The sequence below is a fragment of the Thecamonas trahens genome, assembly GCF_000142905.1.
Source record: "Thecamonas trahens ATCC 50062 unplaced genomic scaffold supercont1.9, whole genome shotgun sequence".
Taxonomy (NCBI): Eukaryota; order Apusomonadida; family Apusomonadidae; genus Thecamonas; species Thecamonas trahens.
In genome coordinates this window covers 20404-34910 of record NW_013657671.1, presented here as the reverse complement: position 1 = coordinate 34910, position 14507 = coordinate 20404, and the positions used below count along the sequence as shown (strand labels likewise).

Below are 14507 nucleotides of genomic sequence, written 5' to 3'. Positions count from 1 at the left end.
GGCATAATTTAGGTAGTAGTGTGTGTGTGTGTGTGTGTGTGTGTGTGTGTGTGTGTGTGTGTGTGTGTGTGTGTGGGAGGGGGAGGGGGGACAGCTTGCGTACCGCCATGTTTCGGCCTGCGGACAGACAGTCCCACGTCGAGTGCAATGTTGTCTGTTGCCAATTGGAACGAGTGGTGTTGTTTGCCAGAAGTGCCATGCATGCGGTTGTCGACGGACGGCTGTCGACTGCTGGCTGTCGGCTACCTGCTACTTTCCATCCAGTTGGAGACCATTGCACATACCTGTCGTCTTTGAACGAATCCCCCTCCCCCTTCCCCCCCCCCCGCCCTCCCTTCCCTTCCCTTCGCCTTTTTGACATGATTGTCATGCCGTGGACGGTGCAGGTGGTGGTGGTCTTGCTGGCAATGGTTCTGCTGCGTGGAGTGGAGGGTATGAAGAGTGGGAGTGAGCCATGTCATGATGTGGTGGTTACTGCTCTGGGGTACGTACCGGGTGGTGGTGGTGGTGGTGGTGGTGGTGGGTGGGTGGGTGGGAGGGGGAGGGGGAGGGGGGGGGGGAGGACCGGCTTCGTCGGCGACATGTGACTGATGTGACTGACCGACAACAACGTGGTGTGATTGATGGACGCACTGGTGTTCGCGGGCTGGCCGGGTACCAACACACGGGGGGGGGTGTCCTGATACATGGGCTTGTAGCTCTATCCGGGGCGTGTGCAACGGGTCGTTCAGTGACATGCCATTCCGGGTGTTCAAGGGCATCCGGTACGGCGCATCGACAGGCGGAAGCAACCGATTCATGCCGCCGATCGCAGCCGCGCCGTGGAAGCCGGCCACGCTCGACGCCACCGCCTACGGCTGGGGCTGCATCCAGACGGACCACAACCCAGACGTGCCCAAGAACCAGTCGGAGGACTGCCTGTTCCTGAACGTGTGGACGCCGTATGGTGCCGAAGCCGGCGACAAGCTCCCGGTCACGTTCTTCATCCACGGCGGGACGTTCAAGGAGGGCGCCGGCTCGTTGTACGGCGGCGGCGGCATTGCCGGCATCCACAACAACATCCTGGTCACCATCAACTACCGGCTCGGCCCGCCGGGCTGGGTCGTCACCGGGCCGATCAAGGGCAACATGGGCCTGCAGGACCAGCTCCTTGCCCTCGCCTGGGTCAACGACCACATTGCCGCCTTTGGCGGCGACGCCAGCAAGATCACTATCCAGGGTGAGTCGGCCGGCGCCATGTCGGTCGGCATCCACCTGACGTCGCCGGCCGCCCGCGGCCTGTTCTCCAAGGCCATCATGGAGTCAAACGTTGCCGGCTACCGCTACCGCGATGCCAAGGCGCAGGCCGTCTACGGGCGCGCCTTTGCCAAGGACCTCGGGTGCGCCGCCGACGACCTTGTCTGCATGCAGCAGGCGCCGGTCGCAGCACTCGACGCCGCGACGCGCAAGGCAGCGCAAGACCCAGTGGCGTTCATCTTTGCCAACCCGACCCACCCGCTGGACGGCTTTATCCAGTGGGAGCCGACTGTCGGCACCGAGCTCTTTCCCGAGCAAGTTCTCGACGCGCTCGCGGCCGGTCACTACGACCCGTCGGTCCCGATCCTGATGGGTACCAACGCGCAGGAGGCTGTCGCCTTTCTCGGCACCACCAACATCTCGGGCATTGAGTACGAGGCCGCGCTCGACATCATCTTTGGCCCGCTCCACGCCCATGAGATCAAGTCGCACCCGCAGTACGCGCCGCCCAAGGCCGGCGAGTCGGCGACCTTTATCTTCTCGCGCGTGCTGACTGACTACTGGTTCGAGTGCCCGTCGCTCGCGTATGCGGCGCACTTTAAGGCTGCGTACGTGTACCTCTACAACCACCTGCTCTCGTTTAATCCGTTCGGCCACTACCTTCCGCAGTGTGTCGACTACGTGTGCCACGGCGAGGAGCTCGCGCTCGTCTTTCGCGGCGAGCTCTTTGGCCAGTGGTTCACCCTCCCGCCAGTCGATCTCTCGCTCTCGGAGCGGATGATCGACTACTGGACGGCGTTTGCCACGAGCGGAAGTGTCAACACCGGCTCAGGTGTTGGCTTTGAGTGGCCGTCGCTGGTGGCGTCGGCAAAGCGGATCGTGTTCAACGACACGCTCGCGACAGAGAGCCTCCCTTCTGTCTGCGCCATGTGGGACAAGTTCGGGTACAACCACTGAGAAGAAGGCCGAGAGAGAGAGAGGTCAGTTTACTCGGCGCCAAACATGTCCTTGAAGGCGGCGCGGACGGCACGAAAGTCGGCGGCGTGCGGAGCGTCCGAGCCCGGCTCGGTGCCAAAGTTCTTAAAGGTGCGCCAGCGCATGCGGATCATACGCTTGTCGTAGTTTCCGACGAGGGCGGCGATGGCGAGGAGCTTCGCTGACGACGGCGAGAACTCGTCGCGGGTCTCGCCGCGGAAGTAAGCAGCGATGGCGCCGCCGAGAGCGTCGCCGTCAAGGCCGACAGTGTCGCGGAAAGCGACAGCGGCCTCGGCGATGCGGCGCGAAGTCGTGTCGAGGCCGTACGCCGGGTTGTCGGCGCCGTCGCCCCAATACGAGGCGATGTTGTCGACCGGCACGCCGGCAGCCTGGAGCGCAGCGGTAAACTCGGGCTTGTCGACGTGCATGGAGCGCCCGCCGTGGCCGGGCAGCTCTGTGGCCGGCGACGCCGCGGCGGTGATGGGCGCGAAAAAGGCGGCAAAGATGTCGTCCGATGCCGAGAGCGACGAGTGCAGGATGCGGACGAGGTGGATGAGGCCAAGGCACTCGTACGGAACGTCCCAGTTGGGCCCGTACTCCTTCATGGCCTTGTTGGCGGCGGCGCGGATCTCGCGGAGCTTGTTGGAGCGGACGTATGCGTCGCCGAGGTAGACCTCGTCGTTCTTGCGCTTGCACGGGCACTCAGGGTTGATGGTCGCACCAAAGAGGAAGCCCACGTCCGGGTGGTCCTTGCCGACTGGGTGGCCCACAAGCGAAAACTCACCGGCGTCCGGCATGACCTTGGCGTGGTGGGCGGCGACGGCATGGGCGAGGGCGACCGGCCACTTGGGCGCGTCGCCAGCGGCGCCGGGCGCAGCAGCAAAGAGCGCGGCCGTGGCGTTGAAAAACTCGACCGCGGCAGAGGCGCCTGGAGCAGACGGCTGCTTCATCTTGGCAGTCTCAAACACGTCCTTGAGCACGTTCATGAGGCAGATCTTGGGCCGGATGAAAATGGTCTCGCCCAGATCGTGGCCGAGGACCTCGACCGAGAGGGCGGCAAAGGCATCGGCCGCGGCCTCGTAGTCGTGGGCAAACTTGGCATGCCGGACCGACTCCATCCACTCGGTTGCCTCGCGAACCTCGGCTCCGTCTTCGGCCTCGGGCCCAGCAGCCGACGCGGCAGCCTCGTTACCAGCAGCCTTGTCACCGGCAGCACTCGCGGCGGCAGCAGCGGCAGCGTTTGTGTCAAGCGGCGGTGCGTCCGAGGCGTCGGCAAGGTCGTCGTCGACGTCCGAGGCACAGAACATGTTCCACCATGACGAGCCGGACTCGCCGGTGGCAGCGTTGTTCTCGGTGGCGTGAACAAGCGACTTGCGGAGCTTGCGGACGACGTTGCGACCCTTGCCGGCCGAGCCGAGGCCAAGGGCTTCGATCCCAAGAGCAAACAGCAGACGCTCACGCTGACCGAGGACACAGGAGCAGGCAAGCCGACGAGGCGGAATGACAACCTCCTCCTCCACAGGAGAAGGCGAAGAAGAAGAACTTGGCGTGGTGCTCGACGAGTTGCTCCCGGACTCGGAGCCGGACTCGAGGTTGGCAAGCGCTGCAAATGACATGGCGAGTGGCAAGGGGAGAGTGAGATGCCCGGTTCTGAGGTTGGGGGGGGGGGACGGGGGGGGGGGGGGGGGAGGGGGGGGGCATCAATTCGTTGCGGATAATGAGCGAGATCATGACCTTGCCAGGGGGGAGGGGGGGGGAGGGGGGAGTCAGTTGGGCATCCACTCGTTGCGGATAAACATGGAGAACGAGACAACGTTGTCCAAGGTGCCCGTCGACGCCATCGTTGCCATGGTCGCGCTGCGATGCTCGCTGTACAGCTGCGAGTCGAGCGGCACGCCGTTGGAGGCAGATGCAAGGCCAAAAACAAGATCTCCATCGTTGAGTCCCGCAGCCAGATGTGCTGTCATTGTAAGGCTCGCAAAGCTTGTGTTTGCCGCAAGCAGCCCGGTGTTGAGGCAGGCTTCTGCAGAGAGGCAGCGGACCAGCCCACAGACTCGGGCTTCCAGCACCGGCGAGAAGCAGCCGTCGAGCGCAACGACAGCGTAGATCTCGGAAGCAGTCGATGTTTCCGAGACGCGGTATCTGGCGGTGCAAGTCACACCTCCGGCGTGCGCGGTGGCGGTCCCAGAAGACGAGGCGGTCACATTAAACGTCGTCACCATTGGGCTTGAGCGCTTGCCGCATGCCGGAAAGCGGAATGGGGATGGCGGCGGCGCGACCAACGGCGGCAGCACCGCGCCAAAAGTCACTACATCGTGGACAAGAACTTGTGTCTCGCCCTGCCATCCCGGATTGTACCAAGATGCAAGTGTCTTGCCGCGTGAGAAGAGACCCGAGCCCGAGTTGTACCACGACGAGCCGGTACCGGCGGCAACAATCGATGCATTGTGCGCAGAGCTCCACCCGCGCAGTACGGCCGGGAGGGTGAGCAGCGGCGGCTCGTTGACCCAAAACGAGGAGAAGACAAAGTCGGTGATGCCGGCGGCAATGTCGCCGTTGGCTGGCCGTGCAAAGAGCAGGTCAAAGCAGACCATCATGCCAAAGGTGACGTCCAGCTTCGCCGGCGTGAACCAGACCGGCGCCCAAGTTGTGGGCACATCAAACTGTGCCTCGTAGTACAGGTGCAGCTTGTGGTACTTGGCCAGCAGCCGGCCATCGGCATCCAGAGCGATCTGGGTGTTGTACGCCCAATACCCGATCGGCGGGCAGCGCTCGTTCGGGAGACACGCCACCTGCTCGGCCATGTCCAGCACCAGCACCACGCCGTGATCGCGCGCAATGCACGATGCGCGAGCCGCCGCCACTGCGTCTGCCCACATTGTCGCGTTGGTGCATGGGACAATAACATGGTCCGCCAGCTGGCGCGCAGCAGGCAGGATGGCCAGAAACGGCGCGATGCCCGCAGCCGAGTATCCGGCGCCATACAGATTGTCTTCCGGAAGCACAACCAGATCAGCACCGCGCCCAGCAGCCATGCCCACCGCGACGTTGATCTCATCTAAATTGGCCAGCATTAGCTTCTCCGCCGCCGCCACATCCATTCCATCGTGCCCCACAATCGGCGCCCGTTCCACCGCCGCTGCTCGGTACCGCCGCCCGGCAGAGGCTGTCGGGAACGTAGCCGAACGGGTCGAGCCAGCCACAGGCATGAGCGCCACAAGCACCAGAGCAAGCGTGCATAGCAACGCTGCGATGGCGTCGTGTTGAGTCGTCATGGCCTCGGCAAGTGGTTGAGTCGGCCGGCGTGAGTCACGTGTGTCGTGTAGTCGGCCGCAGTCGCCGGTTGAGTACGCCAGTTGGCGGTCGACTACGGCCGGTCACGGGAGAGGCCGGGCAGCTCCAGATCGGCAGGAATGTGGATTGGAGGTGTGAAGTTTGATGTTGGTGAAATAGCTGCGTGATTGCGTGCAGGGTACGGATGGGTCAGGGTTGGAATCAGATAGGATCGGGACAGAGCTGGCGGTGCAGACGGGCCTCGCTCTCGACCCGGTAGGGGCGGAGGCAACACCAAAGTACTCGTGGCCGCATCGGCAGGTCATGTGCCGGCATCCACCGTTCTTCTCGGTGGGAATGTTGCATTGCGGACAACGCTTGGTGATCCGCTTGATGGCGACCGAGGACGCCTCTTCGTCCTGGGCGGCAGCGGCGCGGGCGCGTTCGACGGCCTCAGCCTGGCCGGTGAAGCAGCAGTGGCCGACGCGCGCAGACACGGCCTGCTCCTCGTGGACCGCGCACGTTCGCCCCTTGCACACCCGGCAGTTCAGGATGCCGTCGATGACAGCGTTGCGTGGCCACTCCAGCTGGCACGCCGGCTGCGCGCACCGGATCCCGTCGTTGCCGATCTGCTTACTCTTGATCATGTTGTACTGCTCAAGGAGCTGCTCACGGTTTGACGCCGGCAGCAGGTTGCGGACATGCTTGTACATGATTTCAGCCCGGCATGTCATGTCGACGCACAGCGGCAGCGCGTGGCCCTCAAGAATCGCCACGCACCAGTTGCCGAGGCACTCGCTGCAGGTCTTCAGATGGCCGCATTGGAGACGTGGCCCGCGCATGCCCTCCTCACCGCACACGCTGCATGCCTCTGTAAGGAGCGGGAACATTGTGTCTGAAGCAGGGCTTGAAGGCAAAGATGGCGCATCTGACCGTTTGGCGCGAGCAGCCTCGGTACGCTTCGCGCGTTCTGGGGACTTCCACCGCGACGGGCCTGGCGCGCCGAACTTGGCCGCCGTAGCTCGGACATCGCTTCTTGCCAGCGATGGGCTGGTGTGAACGGTAGACGATGCGACTGTTGGCGCCTCATAGCCTGAGTTAAACATCGCCGCCTTGGCCCGCACGTTGCCGGCCGACGTCGGCGATGGGCTGGCACCCGGCGCCGGCGAAAGAGCGCTGGAGCTGAACATTGCCGCCTTGGCGAGCACGCTTCCGCTCGTCGGCGGCGGTGGCGTTGTCGGGCTGTGTAGAGGCGTCGAAGCGGTTGGAGGTGAAGCCTTCCGCGACGATGCAGGCCTTGGCTCTGTCGACGCCATGAGTGCGGGCCGGCTCGAGCGCACGGTCGTGGTCGCGGTTGCGGATGAACGCTTCGCCAGGCCGCCAAACATAGCTACACGAGCCTTGACACTGCCGACCGCGGGCAGGGTCTCTGTTGAGGCCACAGTCGGTGGCGAGGCCGAGGCTGGAGGCTGTGGGGCGGTGTATGGGGCGGGAGGCTCTGCCGAAGCATGAGGTGGGGCGTTCGAGTGTGACGTTGGCCGGGACTCACCCGCGGCCGACTTGTGGCCGCGCTTGACCTTGTGCAGCACTTTGGGCTTGACCTTGGGCTTGGGCTTGAGCGTAGGTTTGGGCTTGGGCTTGGGCTTGGGCTTGGGCTTGAGCTTGGGCTTGAGCGTGGGCGTGGGCTTTGGCGTGGGTGCGGCCACGCCAGTCAATAACCTGCCGCAGTTTGTTGCACTTTCCGCTGCGATGTCAAAGGAAAGACTCTCCAGCAGCTGCAGCACGCCGTAGAGCGTAGTCATCTCGACCGAGGTCTCACTCAAGCCAAAGTCAGTCTTGACACTATCCCGCAGGCGGTTGATGTGGTTCTGGATGGCTGCAAGCACCTCGTTGGCGGTTCCGTTGTGTGCCTGGGTGACGAGCGCCGAGCTAGCCATGGCCCTTTTTTTTCCGGCACGGCCGAGTCAGCTCTCGGTGCGACTGTATCGAGTTGAGTCGCCAACACCCGCGGCCGGCCAGGCGAAGCGAAGCGGCTGACACCTTAATTTGCTCAGAGCTCCGATGGTGTCGACACAGCCGGCTCCGACGGAGTGGGAGCCCATCCGCCCACCCTTTGGATAACGATGCGCAACGACAACGACGACAACAACGCGCCCTCTGGGCGCCCAATTCTTACCTTGATATCGTGTCTATGCGAGGCATCGAGCTATCGATGGGCGCTCATGTACACGCGGATCCTCGTGCCATGGCGCGTTGTACTGGTAAAGATGGTCAGCACAGTACATGTGAGGAAATCTCTCAAGTCGTCGAGCCGTCGAGCCGTCGAGCCAGCGGAGCAACCGCTCGCGCATATTCGTTCGACGAGTGCACCTCCGACCCCGGCAGAGCCAGTTGATGCCCCAGCTCACATACACCCGACTGGCAATACCTACGAGCGATGCCGTATGAACCGAGTGGATCCGGGCGGGATGGGTTCATCTTCCGCACTCCGGCAGCTGTCCATGGTGTTCGTCGTGCGTACGTTGTGTGGCAGCCCGCTGGACTCGGGTTTGCGGGGGGGGGGGGGGGGGGGGAGGGGGCGGCCGTTGGCGGGCGATGACCGCCAACGGACAGACGGGCGAGCGAAGACTCACACGAGGGTGGCATGGCGAACGAGGGCAGAGACGTCAACCGATCGGACTTTCCGGCGACCGCCACAGCGTACTCGGGACACATTCCTTATGCCCAGCACGTTGTTGGTGAGAAGATCGTCTCGCATGCCGACGATGCTAACGACGCTGGGTGCTCGAGCGGCGTTGGCGGTGGGCGCGGCATGCCAGCGCCGCAGCGGCAGACGCTGCGCAAGGATGTGAGCCCGCTGCCGCCGATGGGCAACACGTCGGTCAAGTCGTACACTGGCTTTGTTCCGACCTGCCTCCGGATCAGCACTGCGACTGAGCGGCTGGCGGCGGCGCGTGGTGCGACACTCGACGACCTTGACGCCACTGTTGTCGGCGACCAGATCGGGACCGCGGTCCGGAGCGTTACTGCAGCCTCCATCCGGGCGGCGACGGTCGAAGACAACATCGGCGATGCACTGACTCGGCCGTACCTGGCAGCAGCGCCTGTGGCCAATGCGAGCCAGGTGTATGGGTTCCGCACCACCTACGGTGAGACGGTCTCGTCGGCCGGGCAGATTGTCCGGCTCGAGGCCGGCCGTCAGGCCGAGCCGGACGCAGACCTCCGCCCTTGGACAGCGGGAGTCTCGGGCTATGCTGGCCATCGGCCGCATGTGGCCCCGACCTCGGTCCAATGGTACGGCCGCCCGTGCGCCGAGCCGAGCGCCACTGCCCCGTCGTCCGGCGCACCAGAGCCGACCCATCGCCAGCCCGCATCAGCCCAATGACAATAAATGACTGCATCAATCACATAGAGAGAGAGACTGTCTGTGTTGCAAACATGGCGGGCGGCCTGAGGTGCGGGGTAGCAAGTTGCATGCGGGGTAGCAGGGGAACATCGGCAAGGATGCGCGATCGCGATTTCAATTCCTCCTCATCCTTCCCCCCCCTATTCATTATGCTCCTCATAGCTGCCATCGATACCCATCCCCGCTTCCAGCTTCCAGCAGTGGTTCCGCGGGCTCCACGGGCTCCACGTCATGCGAAAGCGAGGGATCACGGGCTTGAGCAGCAAAGGAGTTAGCAAAGGCGGGATGAGGCGGAGAGGGGAAGAAGGCACTCAGCTGACTCCATATACAAAAGCCAAACCTGTTGTCATCATGGGAGGCTTTCTCGGCTCTCTAAGCAAGGACCTTCGTGGTTGCGTGCTGTTCTTCATGTACCGGTCGCTCCATCTGTGGACGAAAGCAACGCGGGCGGCGAGGACGGTCATCCCCTCGCGCAGCGCCGAGACTGTCTGGGTCCGATGGGCCTTTGGCTTGCGACACGTCGCGGTGATTGCCTCGGCCACGATGACGTATCTCACCATTCGAGCTGATGAGCGTGGTGATGAGGACGAGGTGCTACGGCTCATTCTGTGGGGGCTCATTCCGTCCGGGGTGCGGACTCTGGCAGCAATGTTGACGTCGACACTGGATAGGATCCACGCCAAGGACGCGCAGATCGAGGCACTGGCGTTGCAGCCGCTGATGCTGCGGGGCGCTGGTATTGCCGGCGAGCCGCCGGCGCAGTTTACGGCCTGCAGGCGGATGTTCCGATCGATTGCCAAGCGTTTTCGCGGACCCATACCAAGAGCCGTGGCAGGGCGCGCGATGCGCTCACCGACCGGTACGGGTTCCAGGTCTCGACGCCGCTGCTCACCCAGTATGTGTCGCTTGCCAAGGGCATTGAGATTCCGCTCAACTACATTGTGCAGAAGCTCTTCCTCCTCATCCTTGTTGTGCTTTTCATCTTCCCAGACACGCTCTCCAAGAGCCTCACTCGCGATCTCAACACGTGGTCGCGGTACATCCGTATCGCCACCACCCTTCTCCTCGCCCCGCTCAACCAGTACCTCGGCTGGCTGCGAGTCGAGGCGTACCGGCAGGTTCAGGTGGCGTGCCAGGCCAAGATCGCGGCCCGGTACGGCGACCAGCTCGAGCTGCTGCGGCAGCTCCGCGCCAAGACAGCTTCCGACACGGAGTATGGCTCGGACTCGAGCTCGAGCTCCAATGACGTGAGCAAGCGGATGACTGCAGCTGAGGTTGGGGGCTGAGTCCGGCGGCGCAAACCGAACTCATGGCCATCCGCGATGCGGTGCTGTTCATCGACAACGAGCGGCTGAGCATCCACGCCGAGGTGGCGGATCTTGGACGCGAATCGCAGCGGATTGTGGCCAGCATGGCGGACGACCGCGAGACTGACCAGCACCTGCTCGACACTTGGCGGGTCCACCACCGGGCTAAGCTCCGGCTGCAGGCGCTGGCCAAGCTTGAGGCGTTTCTTGATGCCGAGTGCCCTGCGTACGCCGAGCTGCGGGGCGCGTTCAAGGGCTCAGACAGCTGGGCCGACGAGCTCCTGCCGCCGCCGCCGCTGGTCGGCTGGCGCGACGTCGAGTCGACCGCGCCGTCTTACTCGTCGATCGGATCGACGACGGCGGTCTCGAGCTCGTATGTGAGCGGCAGCACGAGCTCGTTCAGCTAGAAGGCGAGGCTGTGGTGGCTTTATGCTCCGGGGCGAGGGGAAGGGGCTCAGCCCAAAAAGTCAACAGCGGCCTTGTTGACCTTTTCGGCGTTACCGCCCGTGACTGCGGCGACATACTCGACGTAGGCGTCGGGAAGGTCGGCGTCGGAAGCGGGCGGCTTGGCGGAGCCGTCTGCCGCGACGAGGCCACGGTCCTCGAGGTCGATCGAGTCGTAGACGTCGTCGAACTGGGCCATTATGCTGGGGTCGATGGCGCCTGCTGCGGCTGCGGCGGAGAGGACGGCGCGGAGCTCTGCGGTAGAATACGGCGCAAAGTTGACTTTGTTCCGCATGTGTGCAGCGGTGTAGGCGGCCGAGTCAAAGTGGGCCTTGGACGGGACGACCGAGCCCGAGTCTGCGACGACGACGGCGCCGCGGGTGAGCGGAGCATTGGCAAAGTCGATAGTGTGGCGCGGGCGAATGACTTCCGGGTTCTGGCCCCAGTGGGTGAAGAGGGCGCAGTGTGAGAGCTGCTGGGCGTGGACGTACGACTTGCCGCCGTCATCAAAGTTGGACTTGTCGAAAAAGGCGTTGTAGTCATCGATGGCGACGAGGATGGGCGGAGCGTCTGAGGGGGCCGAGTGAGCGTCTGCGGCAAGGGCAGCCCGGAGCATGACGACAGCACTCGGGGCCATGGCCTCGTACTTGTGAGCAAGATCAAAGGCCTTGCCGAGGTCTGCATCGCCGGCGGGAAGGACTGTGTCCTCTCCGAGGTGTGTGGCATCGAGCGGGGCAACAAGCGGGAGGTCGCGGAGCCAGGCAGCGTTCTCCACCATACCGAGAATGAGGCCAGCCATGTCTGACGAGTCATACATCTCTGCCGGCTCTCCCTCAGCCGTTGTCCAAGCCTTTGCCTGCTGAAGGTGGATGGCCTTTGTGGCGAGGGTGGCGGCCGAGGGCAAGGCGAGGACTCTCCAGCCTCTCTCACTCGCCCACGCCTTGACCATGTCCAAGCCAACGCTCTTGCCCGTACCACGGCCACCAGCCAGCTTGTAACTCGCAGTGTAGCTTGCAGGGGCGTCGGTAGCGGCAAAGGCCTCGGCACGGTGAAGCGACTCGAGGACGCGCTGGATGGGCCGACGGACAAGGCCCCCGCTTGCACTCCCGTCCATGGCTACCATGGACATGATGCTCTCCTCAAGGTGAGCTTTGTTGATTGACGTCGTTGCTCGCCGCATGGCATGCGCGCCCTGCTGCAGAAGCACACGCTGGGCATGGCCGAGCATGGTGGGTGGAGGGGTGAGGCGGTGGGGTGGGCGTGGGGGGAGGGGGGGGGAGGGGTGGTTGGCGGGCGGGCAGCGGTGATTTTTGGTATTCGGCGCGACAAGGTGCTTTGCGCGGCGGGAGCGCGGGACGACCGGTCAGCTGGAGATAACGACTGGTAGGGAATGTATGTTCATGTTCATGTGGACGTGAATGTGGATGTGGGGATGCAGATAAGATTTGCGTCTGGTTGCTTAAACCTTGACGGGCATGAAGCGGAGGGCGAGGTAGGCGAGGAGGCGGAAGAATACGAGCATGCCGATGAGGACGGCAACCCAGTGGCCGATGTTGGTGTCCTCATAGCCAAAGTGGCGGAGGACGTCCATGCCGGTGAAGGAGCAGGCCGAGGCGTTGGAGGGCTGGAAGGCACAGAAACAACCGGTGGGCGACGACGGCGAGGCGTCGCAATTGATGATGCGGCCCTCGAGGTCGTTGTACATCAGGGCCTCGAACGAGTACTTTTGGTACGACATGTAGTGGAAGGTGTTGCGGAAGAAGGCCGGCATCGACTTTGTGGCGATAAAGTAGCCCTGGTAGGTCATGGCAAAGCCGTTGACCATGGAGCCGACAGCGAGGACGATGATGTAGTACTTGGTGAGAGCGGAGAGGAAGGCGATGATGGCTTCGGCGATGAGGAGGGCGAGGTAAACAATGCCGATGAAGATAGCAAAGCGATCAAAGCGGTCGTCAAGACCCATGAGCCAGAACGCGGTAGCGCCAAAGGTGAGCGAGATGAGAAAGACAAAGAACGAAGAGATGAGGGTCGATGAGGCCCAGTACGCAAAGGTGGAGTACTTGCCGTTGGCGCGCTCGCGCTCAAAGATGATGCGGTCCTCGATATAGGCCGGGGCCGAGGCAACTGACATAAAGGCGACAAAGGCGACCGAGAAGAAGAGTGCGCCCTGGCGGTCCTGAAGCTCTGACTGGTTCGAGATGTCGAGGTCGAGCCAGACGGTTCCGATCATAAGGGCAAGGGCGAGGTACATGGCGAGACGGACCCAGTAGAGGGCGACGTAGCGGATAGCGTTGACCATGTTGCGCTTGAGGAGGACCATGGTCTGGAAGAGCCGCGAGCGGGCGTAGTGCATGGTGCGAGCTTGCGAAGCAGTCGAGGCCACCGACTCGAGCGGCGCAAGCTGGGCAGCCCGCAGCTCGCTCTTGAGAGACTGCGACGCGTCCGACTCGGGGAACTTTGCCACGATCTCTGCGCCCGAGAGAAGGCGGGCGTAAGGGGCGGAGACCGAAGAGATGAGCGGTCGACTCGGCGAAGAGGAGGATGACGATGAGGAGGAAGAGGAGGACTCGTCTTGCTGCTGCTCATGAACCGAGTTGGCCTCATCGTAGGTGTATGGGTCGGCGGCTGATGAGGCGGCCGGGAGCGCAAAGTCGTCGTTGATGTGGTCGAGGACAAAATCGGCGAGGTTGACGTAGTTGGGCAGGTCGAGGCCGATGCTACCCAGGTAGTCGGGCAGGTTTTCAACAGAGCCAAAATACGCGGTCTTGCCGCCCGAGAGAAAGAGGACACGGTCAAAGAGCGAGAAGACAGCGGAGGAGGGCTGGTGGATGGAGGCGACGATGGTCCGCGACTGGGTGCGGGCGAGGCGGCGCATCATGGACATGACGTGGAAGGAGGCGGCTGAGTCGAGGCCGGAGGTGGGCTCGTCGAGAAAGAGCAGGGCCGGCGAGGAGACAAGCTCGGCGCCGATGGCGGTGCGGCGACGCTCACCGCCGGAGATGCCGCGGATGAGGATGTTGCCGACCTTGGAGTCGGCAACGCGGTCGAGGCCGAGATCGGTGAGGATGGTGTTGATGCGGGCGGTCTTGACCTCGCGCGAGACCGAGGCTTCGAGCGAAAACTCGGCCGAGTAGTTTAGGGTCTCGCGAACGGTGAGCGAGCCCATGAGCGCGTCCTCCTGCATGACATACGAGGTATGGCGGCGGATGTCCGGCTCCTGTAGCGACTGGCCATTGACGGCAATCGAGCCCTGCACGCCATCGGTGACTCGGCCCGCGAGAATGTTAAGGAGCGAGGACTTGCCGGCGCCGGACGGGCCCATGATGGCCAGCATCTCACCAGGCTTGACGAGGCCGGACACGCTATCGAGAATGGTCTTGCAGTCATCGCCCTTGCCGACGGCAAATGTGACGGAATCAAAGGCAAGCGTCATGGACGGATGGTCTACAGCAGGCCGAGCTTCCTCGAGCTGTACGCCCGAGAGCGAACTGTAGTTAGATGAGCTGGACATTGATAGTAGGGAGCAATTCGCGAGGAGTTGGCCGCGACAACAGGTGGAGGGAGGTGGGTATGCCTGTGCGGGGGATGGGTAACGTGTCGCGGATCACCACAATTCTTTGTCAAGGAGGACGGGGGAGGGGGAGGGGGGGTGGCACACGTTTGTTGGCATTTTTTTCGGTGACCTGGTCGCTTGGACTGGTCGAACCAGCGGTGTTTTGTGCTGGCAGTGGCGAGGGGAGGTCGAGGAGGGGAGGAGACGTGGTCAGATTCGCTGGCCACTGCACTACATTGCGAAGCCATGTCGGCCGGGGACTGGCAAGCTGTGCAAGTTAAGGTTAGTTGGCAGGAGGGAGGACGGGGGGGGG

At 63.4% G+C, this 14507-nt stretch overlaps 10 protein-coding genes across 11 annotated transcripts in view; 5 read left to right on the top strand and 5 right to left on the bottom strand.

The window, feature by feature from the left end:
- The first annotated feature begins 356 nt into the window (after positions 1–356).
- Positions 357–2341, top strand: AMSG_02222 (carboxylesterase type B). The gene is made up of 2 exons (XM_013905321.1): positions 357–484; positions 699–2341. Exons 1-2 carry the CDS (start codon positions 360–362, stop codon positions 2191–2193), a joined length of 1620 nt encoding a protein of 539 aa, XP_013760775.1. The 5' UTR covers positions 357–359; the 3' UTR covers positions 2194–2341.
- On the bottom strand, positions 2204–3831 carry AMSG_02221 (uncharacterized protein). The gene has a single exon (XM_013905320.1). It carries the CDS (start codon positions 3825–3827, stop codon positions 2223–2225), a length of 1605 nt encoding a protein of 534 aa, XP_013760774.1. The 5' UTR covers positions 3828–3831; the 3' UTR covers positions 2204–2222.
- Positions 3832–3904: 73 nt separating this feature from the next.
- AMSG_02220 (biotinidase) lies at positions 3905–5486 on the bottom strand (the record flags this gene model as incomplete). The annotated part of the gene is made up of 1 exon (XM_013905319.1): positions 3905–5486. The coding sequence occupies one exon, from the start codon at positions 5484–5486 to the stop codon at positions 3978–3980; it is 1509 nt and encodes a 502-aa protein (XP_013760773.1). The 3' UTR covers positions 3905–3977.
- A 220-nt stretch (positions 5487–5706) lies between these two features.
- Positions 5707–7421, bottom strand: AMSG_02219 (uncharacterized protein; the record flags this gene model as incomplete). Its single annotated transcript, XM_013905318.1, has 2 exons — positions 5707–5745; positions 5778–7421. 2 exons carry the CDS (start codon positions 7419–7421, stop codon positions 5707–5709), a joined length of 1683 nt encoding a protein of 560 aa, XP_013760772.1.
- Positions 7422–8128: 707 nt separating this feature from the next.
- Positions 8129–8883, top strand: AMSG_02218 (uncharacterized protein; the record flags this gene model as incomplete). The annotated part of the gene is made up of 1 exon (XM_013905317.1): positions 8129–8883. The coding sequence occupies one exon, from the start codon at positions 8129–8131 to the stop codon at positions 8867–8869; it is 741 nt and encodes a 246-aa protein (XP_013760771.1). The 3' UTR covers positions 8870–8883.
- Positions 8884–9241: 358 nt separating this feature from the next.
- On the top strand, positions 9242–10176 carry AMSG_02217 (uncharacterized protein; the record flags this gene model as incomplete). Its single annotated transcript, XM_013905316.1, has 2 exons — positions 9242–9626; positions 9692–10176. 2 exons carry the CDS (start codon positions 9242–9244, stop codon positions 10174–10176), a joined length of 870 nt encoding a protein of 289 aa, XP_013760770.1.
- Positions 10177–10199: 23 nt separating this feature from the next.
- AMSG_02216 (uncharacterized protein) lies at positions 10200–10604 on the top strand (the record flags this gene model as incomplete). The annotated part of the gene is made up of 1 exon (XM_013905315.1): positions 10200–10604. The coding sequence occupies one exon, from the start codon at positions 10200–10202 to the stop codon at positions 10602–10604; it is 405 nt and encodes a 134-aa protein (XP_013760769.1).
- A 2-nt stretch (positions 10605–10606) lies between these two features.
- On the bottom strand, positions 10607–11880 carry AMSG_02215 (uncharacterized protein). Its single transcript, XM_013905314.1, has one exon. The coding sequence runs from the start codon at positions 11867–11869 to the stop codon at positions 10652–10654; it is 1218 nt and encodes a 405-aa protein (XP_013760768.1). The 5' UTR covers positions 11870–11880; the 3' UTR covers positions 10607–10651.
- A 145-nt stretch (positions 11881–12025) lies between these two features.
- On the bottom strand, positions 12026–14201 carry AMSG_02214 (ABC transporter). The gene has a single exon (XM_013905313.1). The coding sequence runs from the start codon at positions 14150–14152 to the stop codon at positions 12101–12103; it is 2052 nt and encodes a 683-aa protein (XP_013760767.1). The 5' UTR covers positions 14153–14201; the 3' UTR covers positions 12026–12100.
- Positions 14202–14440: 239 nt separating this feature from the next.
- Positions 14441–14507, top strand: part of AMSG_02213 — a gene marked incomplete at both ends in the record, with an annotated part of 10341 nt that continues 10274 nt past the window's right edge. For both annotated transcript variants that reach the window (XM_013905312.1, XM_013905311.1), the window contains one exon: positions 14441–14476. In XM_013905312.1, coding sequence (XP_013760766.1) covers positions 14441–14476 — 36 coding nt within the window. The remainder of the gene's footprint in view (positions 14477–14507) is intronic.